The 18,228-nt window shown below is 44.2% G+C and overlaps 1 protein-coding gene across 1 annotated transcript in view; it reads right to left on the bottom strand.

Annotated features, from left to right (window-relative positions):
• The window catches only part of map3k10 (mitogen-activated protein kinase kinase kinase 10), a 74,373-nt gene extending 58,359 nt beyond the window's left edge, over window positions 1-16,014 (bottom strand). Inside the window, exon 1 of the mRNA XM_072549494.1 lies at window positions 14,893-16,014. Within this exon, the coding sequence (XP_072405595.1) occupies window positions 14,893-15,733 (841 nt within the window). The 5' untranslated portion in view covers window positions 15,734-16,014. The remainder of the gene's footprint in view (window positions 1-14,892) is intronic.
• Window positions 16,015-18,228: the final 2,214 nt, after the last annotated feature.

The raw sequence follows: 18,228 nt of genomic DNA, 5'->3' as shown, positions 1-18,228 counted from the left end.
CCACGTGTCCTTATGGACAGAGTCATAACCACTTATCACAAACAACCTTTCCAATAACATTTCCAACTGCCATCGATACTCCCCAGGTCTTATCTAATCTCTGCTTCACCACACCTTAATGTGTGCTTCACTTGATCTTTGCCCTCGGATCTTTGCCCAAGGAAGTAGACTGGAGCCTCAGTTTTACATTCCATCTGAGAGACGGTATCTCAGACCACGTTGAAGGGGTTGACCCTGAATGAGTGTTGCAGACTGACACATTCCAAGGCCCAGATCTATGTGCCGAGACACGCAGTAAAGTCTGGGGCAGCTGCTGCCAAGGTGCAGTGGGGAAAGACCAATGTGTAAGGTCCTTGCGCCAAAGAATAACAGGGGTCCATCCAGTAATCAGAACCTCCCTGATGCCCAAGCTAAATACCAAGAGTTTATTGGTAAACATAGTCAGAGCTGAAACCAATGTGTTTTTCACTCTAAGTAAAAACAGCACAGACCTGAATGGCCTCATGAACTGTGTATGTACATAAAGATTTCCTTCTATGAGTAAAGTATATTTTTGAAATAAAAAAATCTCAGACTATGCAGCACTCCCCACGTATTGATTTGTTAGTTACCAGTCTCGATGTGTGTTCGAGTTCCCAATTGGGGTTTGAACTTTGACTCAGTTGCAGTTCCATGGGTGTTATCCGTGTCCTGAGTCACACAACATTCCATTACCCGGGACGTGAGCACAAAAATCAAGACTAGTGTAGTATCAAAGGAAGTGCTACATTGGCCAATGTTACTCAACGGGCTTCTCAGGTGGATGTAAAGGATCCCACTGGACAATTTCCAAGGGGAACTAATCCACAATCATAGAATCCCTACTGTGCAGATGCAGACCATTCGGCCCATCAAGTCCACATCACCACTCCGAAGAAAATCTCACCCTGTAACCCTGCATTTCCCACGCCTATCTCACACATCCCTGGACACTGTGGGTAATTTAGAGAGAAAGTGAGGGCTGCATGTGCTGGAGAGACAAAGTCAAAAAGCGTGGCACTGGAAAAGCACAGCAAATTGGGCAGCATCCGAGGAGCAGGAGGGTCGACATCTCAGCCATTAGACCTTCATCAGGAATGTGCAATTTAGCACAGCCAAACCACCTAACCCACATATTCTTGGACATTAGGAGCGGTTTAGCACAACCAATCCACTTAACCAATACATCTTTGGACTGAGAGGGAAAACTGGATCATCCGGAGGAAACCCACAGCGCTACGGGGAGAATGTGCAAACTCCTGAGGCTGGAATTGAACCCGGGTCCCTGGCGCTGTGAGGCAGCAGTGCTAACCACTGAGCCACCGCAGCTCAATTTCACTGCAGTGGTTGATTGGCCATCATCACTTGGCTGCTGGTGGAATTATGCTGTGCACAAATTGACAATTGCCTTTCCTATGTTACTCAGTGACAGCACTCTGCGAGTATTCAGTTGGCTGCAAAGCTCTGTGAGATGTTAAAAAGTCATGAAAATCATTACAAAAAGAGCAATCTTTGTTTTAAGAGTCAGGCACATAACTTATCGACTGGAAGTTGAGGTAAAACATCAGCTGAAGAACACATTATATGGAGCCTGGTTTTTAAAAGTAAAGAAACTGCTCATTTTGAAAGTGAGGAATAGAAGGAAGCCATTCAACACCTCTGTTGTCCATTCTATCGTTCAGTTAGAATGTGGCTGATGTATTTAATCATTTCTCCATTTTTTTCCCCTTTCTCCACTACCATCAACATTCTTAGCCACCAATCCATGGTTATAAAATCCTTCGAATAAATGAGTTACAACAGGATCACAGTGATGAGTCTTGATTTCAGCCTGGTGCAGGAGCTGTTTAATGTTTCATTATTGATCTTAAGTTACAAGTGTACATTTCTCAGGCTGCATCACTGAAATTACTCATTTAGCAGATATTTTAAAAAATGAATGGATGTGTAACTCAATAAATTATGTTAGTTAACATTTTAATTCCTTGCCATGCCCACTTATTGAACAGATATATTTCAACCTTGATTTAATCTTCATCAATAATTTATGGAGTCTCTATTAAAAATGAGGAGCTGGATTTATATACCACTCTCATGACCTCTAAAGTGCAAAGCCAATTTACAGACAATGAAGTCATGATCGTAATGCAGAAAACACAACAGCTAATTTATGCACAGTAAGCTCCCACAAACACATGTCTGATAAAGATCGGATAACATGTTCAGAATGATGTTGATCTTGACCAAGACCCGGAAGAGCCCAAGTCGCCAAGTACCCTCTTTCTGGCCTTAACTTTTCTCGAAGAAAACGCCTCTGCAGTTGTGTTAAACAGCTTCCTGGGTTTGTTTTACATAACCACTCATGGGGCGAATGTGGCTTCAGTCTAATGGCCTGTCCAGGACTCCCCTAGCCAAGTGGGATTCCCTTGGTACTGCATTGAGTGTGCCAGCCTGGAATACTTGAAGATCTCAAACACAACCTTTCAGAGTCAAAGGCAACCAGGAATGCAGCTCACAAAATGATGGCAAATCCAAGAAAATAATATCTATTGTGTCAGTGTCAGGACAACATTGTTTGGGGATTTTTAAGTGCAACATGTGTGGTTTTTTAAAAAATATGGACATTTATGATGAAATATGGTTGAGGATATAAATTTTCTGACTCTTTGGAACATCCTTGTGTGCATTATGCTGAGTCTCAGGAGGGCTCATGGAATGCTGCACTTGAAGAATGCCAAGGGAACTTAGACAGCTACACCTCAAAAGGGAGAGACACCATTCAGAAACTGACAGGTGGTCTCCTTTGTATGTAGAGATAATGAGAGACTGAGTACCCTCTCTCAGTAGAAAACCATCTCCTGTGGGTTGAGCCGCAGGCTGTAAACATAATAGAAGTCTTGGGCAAAAGGCATGTCAGTGTTTAAGCCTTCTAGGAAAATACAAGGAAACATTTTAAAAGCAAACCCTTCTAGGTATTGGTGAGCTGATGTATTAATCTTGTGTTTAATTTCCATGGTGCAAAAGAGTGCTATGAAGAGACACAGCTGAGAATTGAACACTACGGCATTTGCAGAAGAAGCAATAAAGCCTCTCTAACTGTTATGAACAAATCAAGTCAGCAAAGCCACAGTTGAAGGAAACTGGACAAACTCCTTTCAGTTAACAGTAGAACTAATATCTTTAAATTCATCCACAGAATGTGGTGTCACTGGCTGGACAAGTATTTCTTGCGTTTCCCCAATTGCCCAGAAGGCAGTTTCAGGCAAATCACATCACTGTAGTTCCGGAGTCACATATAGGCCAGACTGGATAAGGATAGCAGTGTCCATTCCTGAAGGACATTAACAAACCAGATAGATTTTTTCAGATGATGCCAACACTTTTATGATCATCATTAGACTTTTAATTCCAAATTTTTATTGATTCACATTCTACCATCTGCCTGACATAATTCAAAAACAGGTCCCCTGAAGATTAGCTGGGTCTTTGGATTAATAATCTAGTGATATCACCTCTAGGCCCTTAATCTCCAAGTGACTAGTCAACTGCCAAAGTCAGCACCTTCACCCTCACAACTTTCCAGTTGATTCAGCACGGAGACATTTTTGGAAAAACTACATTCTTAGCTTTCACTTTTGCATTTCTGAATCACCTCTCATTTCTAACGTGTGAATACAGATTGCTTTTAATAGGTTTTATTAACTAATAAGCTCACTCTTTAACTGACGAAAGGGACAAGTCAGAAGTCTAGCCAGCAGTTGAAATCGCACAGACACCATGGAGACGAATGACTAAGCAGTATGGTGGCTCAGTGGTTAGCACTGCTGCCTCACAGCATCAGGGACCCAGATTCGATTTCACCCTCAGGCAACTGTCTGTGCAAAGCCCACACATTCTCCCAGTGTTGGCGTGGGTTTCCACTGGGTGTTCCGTTTCCTCCCACAGTCCAAAAACGTGCAGATTAGGTAGATTGGGCCATGCTAAATTGCCCATAATTGACAGTGATGCACAGGCTAAGTGGGTTAGCCATGGGAAATGCACAGTTATTGCGATCGGGTGGGGACTGGGATGCTGTCCAGAAGGTCGGTGTGGACTCAATGGGCTGAATGGCCTGCTTCCACACTGTGGGGATTCCATGACTGGCTTTTACCTCTGTCACTGTTTAAGGGATAAATTTGCTGTAACAGTGGGTAGAATACCTCTGCTTTTCCTTAAATCACTCCATGGAATCTTTTAGTACCCAGCATGGCAGCACTCCCAAGTTCTGGATTAGTGGTACTGGAAGAGCACAGCAGTTCAGGCAGCATCCAAATAGCTTCGAAATCGACGTTTCGGGCAAAAGCCCTTCATCAGCATCCAAATAGCTTCGAAATCGATGTTTCAGGCAAAAGCCCTTCATCAGGAATATTCCTGATGAAGGGCTTTTGCCCGAAACGTCGATTTCGATGCTCCTTGGATGCTGCCTGAACTTCTGTGCTCTTCCAGCACCACTAATCCAGAATCTGGTTTCCAGCATCTGCAGTCATTGTTTTTACCTCGTTGATTTTAGCACTCCCAAGTTCCAACTTCCCAAAACCAATTTCTTATTTATTTATTAATGCCCGAATGGATATAATCTGAAACCAAATGTCACAAAGTGTGATCACAGCTTCAGATTCAATCCTTAAATATATGTTTTTAAGGGAGTGCCTAACAATTACACCTAGCTTGTCGAGCAGCAGCCAAAAAAAATCATGGTGTTCAGTAATTACCTGAATCATTAACAACTCTGACAACTTGTGCCAAGGATCCTTACTGTTCATGGTGAAAGTTCAAAGCTCACCATTCAATAATGATTGCTGAGAGTTTCTGTTTTGTTAATGTGAACACTCACATGTACAGAGATAATGCAAGACATAGAAGTGCACATGCGCATACAAGATTCATGTAAAAACCAAATACTGTGGATGCTGGAAGTATGAAATGAAAACAGAAATTGCTGGAGAAACTCGGCAGGTCTACCAGCATCTGTGAAGAAGGAAACAGGATTAATGTAGAGTCCTGTATGACTGGTTTTTGCAATGTTAACTCAGTTTCTCCAGTACTTTCTGCCCCTATTTTATGACTAGACACACGTACCAGGTACGCATAGAGTCATACACGTATAGTTAGGCCTGAGTCACGTGGACGCACACAAGACACATGTCCACAAGAAACTGAGTAAGCAGGCAGCTATTTCACAGCGGTGGGTAACAGATTATGTCAGAATCTCAGAACAACTGCTCTATTCCAGAACGTTATGAGGAAATATACCTTTTCTGTAGTGAGTACTGAACATGTGTAAAGGGAACTAGGGCAGAGTGATGCCAGATTACGTGAAACAGAAGCCAGAGTCTGCTAACCTTGCCGCCCGTGTCTTTTTGTTCCAATGACAAAAAACTCAACTTACTACAGTCCCAGGAATGTGGGGAGGAACAGAAGAGCAAAATGAAAATGAGGAGAGGTATAAATCTTCCTGAAACAATGAGTTGATTTGAATAAATATGAACAGCATGAACCGTGAGTGTGTGTATGTAAATGTGTGTCTGAGAGACATGTCAACAGGCATCCACAAGACAGCATGTGTCTCAGAATGTGCTTCCGTGAGATAGCACGAGAGTCAGAGAGAGCAAGTGTGTTCCATCTCCCTAAGACAACACATTTGTCAGTGCACACGTGTGTATGCATGTCTGTGTCGGTGAGGGAGAACGTGATAGTCTGAGACAGCACATGTGTGTGCATGCATGTGCACGAGAGAGAGAGCACCCTTCTGCATGTGAGCAGGATGACCAGAACTGCACACACTACTCCAGAAGAAGTCTCACCAATGTCCTTGAGAAAGGATGATGTAAGGGTGACAAGAGTGGGACATGCTGTGACAGCCTATCTCCCGACAGAAATAGAGTCATAGAGATGTATAACAGAGAAATAGACCCTTCGGTCTAACTTGTCCACGAGATATCATGAACTAATCTAGTCCCATTTGCCAGCACTTGGCCCATATCCCTCTAAAACCTTCCTATTCATATACCCCATCCAGACACCTTTCAAAATGTTAGAATTGTACCTCTTCCTCTGGCAGCCATAAGCAGCAGTAATGTAAGTGTGGAGGAAGGCCATTTGGTCCATCATGTCAATGCCAGTTCTTGGACAGGGCTACACAATTGGATTTTCTCTAAGTTTTCCTGCATCATCTGGTTTCAGACCATTTTGTCAGAGAAAACAGTTTGCTCCTATTTATCTTGTTAAAATCCCTTCACTTCCATATAAATGGGCAGTTTTATACCAAAAGAGACTGCTCCTTAGCTGGCCCAAGACTGAAAAAGAAATACCATTTAATGACAAACCACTTAATTCCTGTTCCTGGAATTTATAATTTTCCACAGATTTAGGAGAGAACAGAAATAGGGGGAAGCCATTTAGTTCTTACTTAATGAGATCACATCTGACTTCCAACTTAATTTGTTCCATATCCCTGAATACTTTTGGTTATCAAAAATCTACCAGATTTAAAAATAACGACTGATCTAGCCATTGTTGAAATAGAGCTCCAAACCTCTGACAGCCTTTGTCCCAGAGATCTTCTGAAAGTTCACTCTCAAAGGGGCGAGGCAAGGCAGTGGCCTAGTGGTATTATTACAGGACTATTAATTCAGAGACCCAGGTAACGTTCTGGGGAGCCAGGTTTGAATCATGCCACCTTAAGTGGTGGAATTTGAATTCAATAATAAGAGAGTCTCACAATGGTCATGAATCCAACATCAATGAATCCACTGGCAACACAGTGGCTCAGTGGTTACCAGGGACCCAGGTTCATTCCATCTTGGGGTGACTATTTGGGTGGAGTTTGCACATTCTCCCTCTGTTGGTGTGGGGTTCCTCCAGGTGCTCCAGTTTCCTCCCACAGTTCAAAGATGTGCAGGTTAGGTGAATTGGCCAGGTTAAATTTCCCATTGTGTCCAGGGATAAATAGGTCAGATGCATTTGTCAGGGGAAATATAGAGCAGGGAATGGGTCTGGGTGGGTTACTCTTCAGTGTGGACTTGCTGGGCCAAATGGCCTGTTTCCATACTGTAGGGATTCTATGAATTGTTGGAAAACTCTTCCGGTTGACTAATGTCCTTTAGGGAAGGAAACTGCCATCTTTACCTGGTCTGATCTACATGTGACTCCAGACCCACAGTAATGTGATTGACTCTTAACTGCAATAAGGGATGGGCTTTTATTGCTGGCCTAGCCAGTGACACCCACAACCCAAGAATGGGTAGAATAAACATGTTGGCTCAAAGTTTTCCATAGTGTCGCTTAACAGTGATGTTAGTTTGAGGGATAAGTCAGGAGGATCTTTTCTCCCGTTCTTCAAAGTAATTGAAAGATTGAACCTTTTCCTCTCCCACCCCAAGGGATTGCAGGGGTGACCCCCTGCTGGTCTCACTTTAGAAACTCAGTACCTCAGACGGTGTTCCACTCCCTCAGGGCAAGGGGAAGCGTTGGCTGGAATTGCTTCTCAAGCCCTGAGTATGTGGGACCTGAACTCCCAAGGCTATTGAAGAAATGTGAGGGAATAAGGGGAAAGAGGAAGGAGATTGACACAAAATAAACATGCTCAGGAGATGATGCAAGACATGACGGGCTGAATTGGCCTCCTCCTATACTGCAACAATTCTGTGATTCTGACAGAAGAACATCCTACTCACTGAGTTACTGCTAACATCTCCCCACTGATTGCTTGTCCGAACATTCCAATAGTCATCACATAACACACAATGTGCTATAACAAGGAAAGTATGAACCATAAAGAGATAATCTTAAATAAAGCTAGTCCTCAGTAAGTGAGAAATATTTAACCTGACCTTCATCTCTTACCAAAGTGCAATCCCTTTTGGGGAAATGGCAAATTGACAATTACAGGTTAATTATTATCGCTGTGGGAAGCTCAAAGGTGTTTAGTTGCTGCTTTCTGAAAACATTTAATTCAAATGCACCAGGTGGAAAATTTTTCCACAGCAGCCAGTGAGCTGCGGTAAACTTTGCAAATTGAGTGGTGTGATCAGATCCTGACAGTCATGTCTGGAATACTGCATTCAAATCTGGTCTCCCTGCTACAGGAAGGATGCTGCGAAACTTGAAGGGGTTCAGAAAAGATTTACAAGGATGTTGCTGGGGTTGGAGGTTAAGGAAGACTGACTGGCTGAGGCTACTTTCCCTCAAGGCTGAGGGGTGACCTCATATAGGTTTATAAAATCATGAGGAGCATGGATTGGAAAAATAGGTAAGGGGTGGGGGAGTCCAAAACTAGAAGGCATAGGTTTAAGGTGAGAGGGGAAAGATTAAAAGGGACCTAAAGGGCAACCTTTTCACACAGAGGGTGGTACGTGTATGGAATCAGATGCCAGAGGAAGTGGAGGAGACTAGTACAATTACAACATTTAAAAGGCATCAGGATGGGTACATGAATAGGAATGGTTCAGAGGGATATGGGTCAAATGCTGACAAATGGAACTCGATTAATTTAGGATATCTAGTCAGCATAGATGAATTAGACCGAAGGGTCTGTTTCTGTGCTGCACATCTTTATAACGCTATAACTCTATAGCAGCAACAATGAGGAATGATGGACATGATGGAGATGGAGCTTAGAGCAGTTGGCAGCAGGAGACTGCTTGCTTGTATGTAAACATTTGAAATATCGTGTTTCAAGGCAACGCGCAATGGAGCTCGCTGTCAAATATTCCATTATTGTTTCTTTTTAGCATTAACGTGGAAGGTAAACATCCACACACTCAAACACAGCTCTCCAGAGGATGCTAGAAGATGCTTGAAAGGGCTACATAATTCTGCAAAAATGCGAGGCTCCCAGAACCAGACAAAGAAACTGGGAAAGGTGCTGCTGAGATCTCTCATACTGAGAATCTTAGAGCAAGGTAACTGGAGACTCAATGACTGCACATATTAAGTGGACAGTGTGGCAGTGAGTTACAGATCACTCAGGGAATCAGCATTATTGTGGTGATATGCACTTTCCATGCAGGCTGTTTTCTGGAGATGTGATAACAAGATTCTAGGCAATCCATGGCCGACGAGGAATCTCTCCCGGTCTTATCCCCTGCCGTGGGTGTGTGTTGAAGGATTTACAAGTTCCTTGACCATCATGTTTTGGAGAGGATTTGAACCTGGAGTATCTGGCTCAGAGGCTGTGACGCTGGTCACTGTGTCAAAAGATAAATGGTTCCCCAAATCTGGAGACAGAGTACCAACACTGATTGCAATGCTAAAATAGGTAGATCATACCCCTGACTCGGATCACTTTCTATGCCAGCTTAGATCCTCAAAATTATTAGAATGCAGTCCCTGCCATCTTCAACAGTTGCATCCATGGGCAATGAGATTTGTTGGGAAGTAGATTAACTCCAAATTAACCAGTGCTAATCAGGAAGTCAAAGAAATTATTTGCATTATTTGATGCTTTAAAAAAAAATCAACCTGTTTAGAAATGTTGATGACACACCTTTTGAGCAGGTGGGACTTGAACCTAGGCCTCCTAGCTCAAAGGCAGGGACACTACCACTGCCCCACAAGCACCCCTTGCAAATTCCTTTTTAGTGGATCTTGTGCATTGTCTTGGGAGTTTTACTCTAAAGACAGCTTGTTCATTTATTCGGTTATATTTCCACAACATATAAAAGTTGAATTTTTAACAAGAAATTTGATTTCAGTCATAGAACACCCACGTACCTTCCAGTGTAACGTGCCATAGTCCAGGAGTACTACAGAGTTGTTCTCTCATTAGAGACAAAGAGATGACTGGTGGTGAGGTTAACCTGAGGGTCACCACACCTCAGGTGTGGGGGGACATTGGGAAGGAGAGTCCTTCCTGGGAACCTCAGCTGGTGCAGGAATTGAACTCACGCCATTGGGGTCACTCTGTGTTGCAAACCAACCATCCAGCCAACTGAGCTAACCTGAAAAATTAGTTTCTGGTTGAAAGTGGTCCTTCCATTACATGTTGTGGGACTTAACTTTAAAATAATATACATAATTCAAAACTGGGATGACTATCTTCATCATGAAGTGTCTCCACTGCCATGAACATGCCCTTCCCCCTCCTACCTTTAACCTCTCCCATCCCACTCTCCCTTCCACCACCTCTGACCTCCCCTCGACTGCACCCTCTCCTCCCTCCCCCCCCAACCCCACCATCATATCCTCAGCAAACGTGTCTTCAGCAACCTACATCCGACCTATCGCCCTGAATATCTCCAGATTGTCCTTCAATAGTGCTCAGAACACACCTCTTTCACCAAACCCTCCTGATCTCCTTTTTTCACTCGGCACTCATCTAATCCTTGAACCTGATTGGCAGACGCCTGTTGTGATGCATTGCCATGTTTACTATACAGTACTGGCATCGAGAGCATAAAAAAGGAATTAAAGACAAGCTGGTAGAGACACAGAGAGGATTCACAAGAACGCAGCCCGAAAGGAGAGGTTATAGGTGTCAGGAAACGTGGAACAGGCTGAACCCCTCTTTTCTGGAAAAAGACTGTAACAAATCTTTAATATTGTTGACAAATATTGTTGATTCGTTTCCAGTGCCATACTCCCCATTTCCTATCTGCCTTGTCTCAATCCTATGTTTCATTTTCCATACCTCTGTCTCTAATTGCATTCTTTTCCAATGCTTTCTGGATTCTATCCTCATGCCCTTGACCAAATGGTACACCCTTAAGCTCAGGAGGCTATTAGTCCCTTAGTGTTTGTGCCAGGTCTTTGAAAGAGCTATCCCATTGTTTCTGATTTTCTGCTCTTTCCAAATAGTTTCTCAAACCACTATCCCCTATTCAATACTCTAATCCTGTTCCGCAGCCTCGTAATCACCTCCCACCCTCACTCCAATCCCACATTCCTCAATATAATATCTCTTACCCTAAACACATTACCTCTGTGCCATTGCCCTAGTTCTGCACCAGGGTTTCCTTTTCGGGTTGAGTGACCCTTCCATAAAACAAGTCACTCGACCTGAAATGTCAACTCTGATTTGTCTCCACAGATGCTGCCAGACTTGTGAGCTTTTCCAGCGATTTCTGCTTTTACTTCGGATTTACAGCATGCTGTGGTGTTCCACAGTTTCCTCTTGTCCTCATTGTTGGACTTAATGGCTTCCTTCTAACCTGTAAAGGCCATGCATTACTTTATAAACATGCTCCAGGAAGTTGCTGAGCTAATCATTTAAATGATCAATTGGAGTTTTATTCCCCCATCAGAACAGAAACCGCTGGTACAGGAGGAAGAGGCTTACAAGGACAACACAACCTGTGTTGTGAGTCAAAATATCTGCAGTGAGGAGAAACAATGCTTGATATAGCATGCAGGAATTTTGTAATTTGGATACATACAACAATATCTGATTATAATTCAGAGTGTAACATTAGAAAATATAGACATACACAAAGATATCAAGTTCATTAGAAACTGCACTTGAATCCCACTCTGACTTGAATGTTGCATCTGAATCCAATGGGAAGTGCGTTGGGATAGCGCTGACCTAGTTCCTCATGTCTGTCACCTAAAGCACATCATTGCTGGTAATTTGACAACTCGGAGATGCTCCGAGGTTCAGTATTGCAACAATGGCCTAAGTATAGATAATTTTCTAATATCAGGTTTAGGAGTTGTTATCGGAGCTCTATCTGACCTGGGAATGTTTGATGCAAATACTGGGTGACAGATCCTCAGGGTTTTATATCCTAAAGGACAACAGCTTTACAAACAGAGCCAATGAGATGCCCTTCTGTCTGTGTTTTTAAAGCAGGTTTCAGAATGTCGAAGAACAGCTACGAAGAAAGCAGCAGACTCCCAGCAACCATTTGTCTATTTGCCCTCTGGGTGCTCTGTTCATCTGATGCTACTGAAAGTCAAAGTGTCAATGTGCAAAATCTCTGTCTGTTGCATTCCCATCACAGGAGACCAGATGGAGGCCATTTTCCCCCCACCCCAACAAGCCTATCCTGGTATTCAAAAAGATTATTGCTGATCTTTATCCTAACTCTCAATGTCAACTGTAGCTCTGTTGCACCTTTGGGTCAGGATGTTCTGGATTTCTTTTTTATTCCTGCACGGGATGTGGATGTGACTAACAACACCAACATTTGTTACCAACTGCTATCGGCTCTTGCCCAAAGTGCCTCTCTGAGCTATTTCACAGCGCCAGGGACCCAGCCTCAGGTGACTATCTAGGTAGAGTTTGCACACTCTCCCCACGTCTATGTGGGTTTCCTCCAGTTTCCTCCCACAATCCAAAGATGTGCAGATCAGGTGGAGGATTAGCCATGGTAAATTACCCGTGGTGTCCAGAGATGTGCAGGCTAGGTGAGTAAGCCATGAGAAATGCAGCATAACAGGGATAGGGTGGATCTGGGTGGGTTGCTCTACAGAATGGCAGTGTGGACTTGATGGACTGAATAGCCTGCTTCCGCACTGTAGGGATTCTTTGATTCTATGATTTCAGAGGACAATTAAGAGTTAATCATATATCTAAAGTCACATGTAGACCAGACCAGGTAGGGTTGGCAGATTTCCTTCCCTGAAGGAAGGATATTAGTGAACCAGATCAAAACGAAAAGAAGTGCAGATGCTATAAATCAGATATTAGTGAATTGGATGGGTTGGTTTTTATGACAATCAACGATTGCTGTTACATGGTCACCATTAGGCTAGCTTCTTAATTCCAGACTTTTCATTGTATCAAATTTCACCATCAGCCCTGCTGGGAATCGAACCCATATTCCCAGAACATTAGTCTGGGACTTCTGGATTACTAGTTCAGAGACATTACCATTACCCCATTGAAGAACAGGAGCACAGAACTCCCCCATGGTGCTCTCAGCGTTGCCCTAACTCAGTCCGGCACAGAGATGCTAACACAGAGATGTTTTATGATCCCATGTCACTATTTTGAAGAAAATGAATGGGAGTTTGTTTTTGCCAGTGCCCTGGCCAATGTTTATCCTTTAATCAAAGTGTCCAGATAATCTATGTTTGTGATAATCAGATGGCTGCATGTGGGAGCTTGTTGTGTACAAATGGCAGCACATTTCCTACACAGTGACAGACATCACTGGCTGCAAAGCACTTTGGGATGCATCGAGGTCATCTATGGTGCTGCAAAAACCCTTTTCTTAAAAAAAATTAGTCGCTCTCAGATTTCGAACTGCTGAGCTACCATCTTGGCTTTGTGGAAGAGAGTCCCACACTTCTCCTGTCCCATGTGTGAAGCAGTGTTTCCCGACTTCTCGAAGGAATGTTCTAGTTCTGATCTTAAAGTTGAAGATCCCTGTCCTGGACTTTCTCACCAGCAGAAACGGTTTCAATTAATTTCAAAATTCCTGAAAGGCCTCAGTTCAATTTATCCTTCACAATTCCAGACTCACGTTAATCACCTTTGAAAACCAACCCAGGACTGCACCGAGTCTGAGACTGGAGTCCTTCCTTACTGAACACTCTGCCCCAAATGCCAAAACCAGCCAATCTTCATTTATAGTTGAAACGACAATGACGTGGTAGTACATTGGAACCTTGGAACCTTGGTCAAGCTTATTCCATGCTAGGAACAGAGATCAGATATCTGTTTACGGCAAGGATCATTACATTACAGTGTAAGTGAACAGTGTGCTTTGGGAATGTGTCACACCTTCCACTGGAATTATGAGAGATAGATTGGTTGTTGAATGAAGATCCAGTTACACAAAGTAACATCGTGGTTATGATACTGGACTGCCCTGTGCCAAGTCTCAGTTTCAAGTGCCATTATGGTAAAAATGTAAAATAAATTCAATAAACTACCAAACTGAAGAGTTCTAAAGAAATCATAGCAGACTCGAAATGTTGGACACAGCCAGACTTGCTGAGTTTCTCCAAACCTTGCCATTTTTATTATCAAACTGTGCTGGGAAAGAAGCCTCTCAGCATCTTCCACAAATTCAACACTCCTGTCATTTTAAGAAAATGAATTCTGTTCACTTCCCTCTGGTTCTTTCGCCAGCTATCTTGTCAATGGAAACCACTTCCTACCTATTCAAATTCAAACCTTGCAGAAAGTTAAATGCCTCTGGCGTCCTGTGCTCTGGGAAGAACAATACCAACTTCTCTAGGTCACTGTGGCCCCTCACCCCTGACACTGGGGGAACACAACTGCCCCAAAGAAGGGGCACTAATACTCTCCTGCATCTGGCCTTCAGGTGGTTGGCCACAGTTATCACGCTGTGTCCTCTAAATCTTTGAATCCAACTCATCCAGAACCAGGACAACTTTGGATGAGCATAACATACTCGCCTTGCTCTTAACGTTCCAGTAACAAATTATTTCAAAATATTCAAGGGGAAAATGTTCTGGGCCCCAGGTTTGTTTTTAATTCATTCACAGGGTGTGGGCATCACTGGCTTGGCAACATTTATTGCCCATCCCCAATTATCCAGAAGGCAATAAAGGGTGAGCCCCATTGCTGTGGGTCTGGAGTCACATGTAGGCCAGTCCAGGTAAGGATGGCAGTTTTCTTCGCCACATGGAATTAGTGAACCAGATGGGTTTTTCCTACAATTGATTCGTAGTCATCATTAGACCCTTAAGTTCCAGATTTTCCAAAATCTGCCATAGCAGGATTTGAACCCAGGTCCTCCAGAACATTACCTAAATCTCTGGATTAACAGTCTAGTGATAACTCCACTAAGTCAACGCCACCCCTTAAAGCTACGAGTTCTCCCGTGCATCTGTTTTGGGTAGAACCAATGGCCATTGCAGTTTCCTTTGTAATGTACAGGTTGACCAGTCCCTCGGGATAATGTTGTGTTCTCTACTTACTGTTGCTGGATTTAAGGTCCCGGTGAATGACTGAGACAGCCGCCTCGTTGTGAAGGTAGTTCATTCCTCTCGCGATCTGCACTGCCCAGTTGACCAGGACATGAGGGGGGACCTTCCTGCCCGCCAGGGCTCGGTTTAAAGCGCCTCCCCGGGCGTACTCCATGACCAGGCACAGATTGGGCTCCTTCAGGCAGACCCCCTTCAGCAGGATGATGTTGGGATGCCTCAACATGCCGAAGAGCCGGGCCTCCCTGCGGACGTTATCGGCCGTGACGCTGATGTCCTCGTCGGGATCCTGGCGCGCCGCTTTGACCGCCACCTCGTCCCGTCCCCAGGTGCCTTTGTAGACCTTGCCGAAGCCTCCCACCCCGATGATCTCCTCCAGCAGCAGCTCGTTGAAGTCGATGACTGGGGGAAGGGGTAACTCCTCGCCGCCTCGGAAGCCGCCGTAGGCCGGGTGGCTGCTGACATAATTGCTCGGGAAGATGCCCACTTTGTCCTGGATCTTGCCCGTCCACCAGCCCTCGTCCCCGGAGACGTGCGAGTCCTTGGACAGCAGCTCCACCACGTCCCCCCGGCGTAGGGTCAGCTCCTCGTCGGCCGTGGACTCGTAGTCGAACACGGCTGTCCAGAAGCTCCGGGATCCGGGGGCAGCAGCAGCAGCAGCGGCAGCGGGAGGTGGTGGCGGGGGCTTAGGCAGTAGGAGCTGGCAGCATCCAGGAGCCTGGAGGGAAGGAGACTCCTGTTGATGGTCCCCATTGCAAGTGGCAGCTTCGATTGCTGGGGACTTGCTGTAACTCATCGCCGCTGGCTCCATTGTAGACCAGCCTGGCTTGCGCATCCATACACCAGGCTGGCCATTGAGGGCTGCGGCTGCCTCTCCTAAAAGGCTGGCTCAGCTCTCCCAGTCCCTTATCGTTAAGAGTGTCCCCTCCAAGGGCTCTTCTTTTCAAAGAGCAAATAATTTTCCTTTCACTGTCCGTTTGGCTTTGCATTATTTCCTAAGATACCATTTTCCTCTCTTCCCCTTCTCCACGAAGAAAATGAGAATTCAAAAGGCCACCACTTCCGCGTTGAAACGGACCGGGTCCCTGTGTCTGTGTCAGTTTCTCTGTCACAGTCCCCGGGCTCTCAGCTGTTCTAGACAAAACCGATACACGCGCGCCCACCGGGAGTTGTAGTCTTCTTCCCCGTTTGGAGGCTGGGCGAGACCAGGACCGAAACTACAATTCCCAGAGGGCAGTGCGCTCCGCGGCACGGGCCCACCCTCCTTCCAATCGATGCAGCCCGTCTCCTTGATTGGCGTCCCGCCCAACGCCAATGGGGGAAGGAGGAGGGCGGGCCATATGTTGCAAAAGGCGGAGGGGAGAATGAATGGACGTTTACAGTATCTTGTGTCTTTGGTTGTGATGTCAGACAAGAGTAGGCTTCCAGTTTAATAGTTCACTTTGCTTAACTCAATTGGAAATGTAATTTTACACCTTTCTTCATTGAATTACAGATTTCATCTTGTCAAAGTATCTGTACTTGCCCTCTGTCTTCTTCAGCTCCTGGAACGTAGGCAGGTTTTGGAATGTTTTTCCAGCATAACATTTGCAATGTTAAGTTGTGCTGCCCACAGTAGAAGGGCGTTTGGCAATGTATTCCAATACAGACAACACAGATTTTGGTGCAGGTTTGTTGGAGGGGAGGAATTTGAAAGTGTATCGCATGATTGTGCAAGATAGTGAAGACATACTGTAGAATTATAGAGCACTGAATTAGACCCATCAGCCATGCTGTTGTTTCCAATACCACAGGAGCACATTTCTTCAGCACCCGAATTCATTTGACTGTAACAGTACAGCCTTCTGGCCCACGTCAGCCATGGATTGGGAAGTTACACTCTTGCTTCTGAGTTGGAAGTGTGGTGACTGTGACAGCAGGAATGCGCTGACAGTCAAGCCCTCACTATTTCAACAGTTGCATAATTTGTCTAAATTAATTGATTCAACAACCAAAATGACCAACTGATTTGCTTTTTTTTGCGACTATCCAGAATAAAAGAGACTTTCACAGGTCTTCTTACTGAACTCAAAATAATCTGTTTATCAAAATACAAAACTTATTCTTAGAGTAATTGGCAAACTCTGGTTTCTCTCAAAATTATAATCCGGAATTAGATCCATGTCCCCTTAATCCCAAACAGACACACTCACACAATGCAAAAGACAATACACTCCACAAATAACTCAGTCTGCCGATTTCTCAGCAACAAACCAAAACAAGCAGACAAAACACACTCAGAAATCCTAGCCACTCTCCCCTACATCAAAGACATCTCAGAAATGACTGCCAGACTACTCAGACCCCTTGGCATCATGGTTACCCACAAACCCACCAACACCCTAAAACAGCAGTTAATGAACTTAAAATACCCTTTACAGACAACAAGCAAAACAAGCATCACTTACAATATACCTTGCAAGAACTGTAACAAACACTACATTGGACAAATAAGCAGAAAACTAGCCACCAGGATTCTTGACCATCAACTAGCCACAAAAAACATGACTCACTATCACTTGTATCCTTATGTACAGATGAGGTAGGATACCGCTTTGACTGGGACGACACATCTGACCTAGGACAAACCAAACAGAGACACGCATGAGAATTCCAAGAAGAATGGCATTCCAACCAGAACTCTATCAACAAACACATTGATTTATTTGAAAAAGAACAGGAAGTGACATCAGCAACACAGGAAATGGCATCACCAACCCAAGGAAACCAAAACACATAAATAGAAAGGGGGACATAACACCAGTGCTTCACTGGAGGCTCACTGATGATGTTACCTAGTATGGTGATGAAACATCTCAAAACAAACCTTCCAGCTCAGTGAGCAAACTTACATCCAGAAAGAGGATTTTTTGGGGGTAACTAATATTGGCTAAGAGTCTGAAAACAAAGAATACATTCTGTTGACTTCTTGCAATCCACCAGATTTCTTGTCAGCAATGTTAAGTAGCTGACAGATGCAGACTACTGGAAGATCCTCAGATTGAAAAGCAATCTCAATCTGAATCTTTGGGAAGTGGTCATGGTTCAGCCTTTCAAGATTGATAGGACAGTCAGAAATACTGAAATTTGGAACTTTATCAGGATCTTAAGAGCTTCTACTGAGAGAAAGAGAAAATGACAATGTGGGCCCTGAAATTTCTCTCCTTAGTGACCACCTAGTCCAGAAAAGGTTCCTAAAGCAACTATTAACATAGATACCCCACAGTTTTCTCAAACCCAGGTTTTCCAGCAATTAGGGGCCATCAGCCCATCTCTTAAATCTTTCAAAGC

Source organism: Chiloscyllium punctatum, chromosome 29 (assembly GCF_047496795.1).
Source record: "Chiloscyllium punctatum isolate Juve2018m chromosome 29, sChiPun1.3, whole genome shotgun sequence".
In the NCBI taxonomy this organism is placed as follows: Eukaryota; Metazoa; Chordata; class Chondrichthyes; order Orectolobiformes; family Hemiscylliidae; genus Chiloscyllium; species Chiloscyllium punctatum.
Note: the sequence above shows the minus strand (reverse complement) of the source record. Positions and strands in the feature narration are given on the sequence as shown.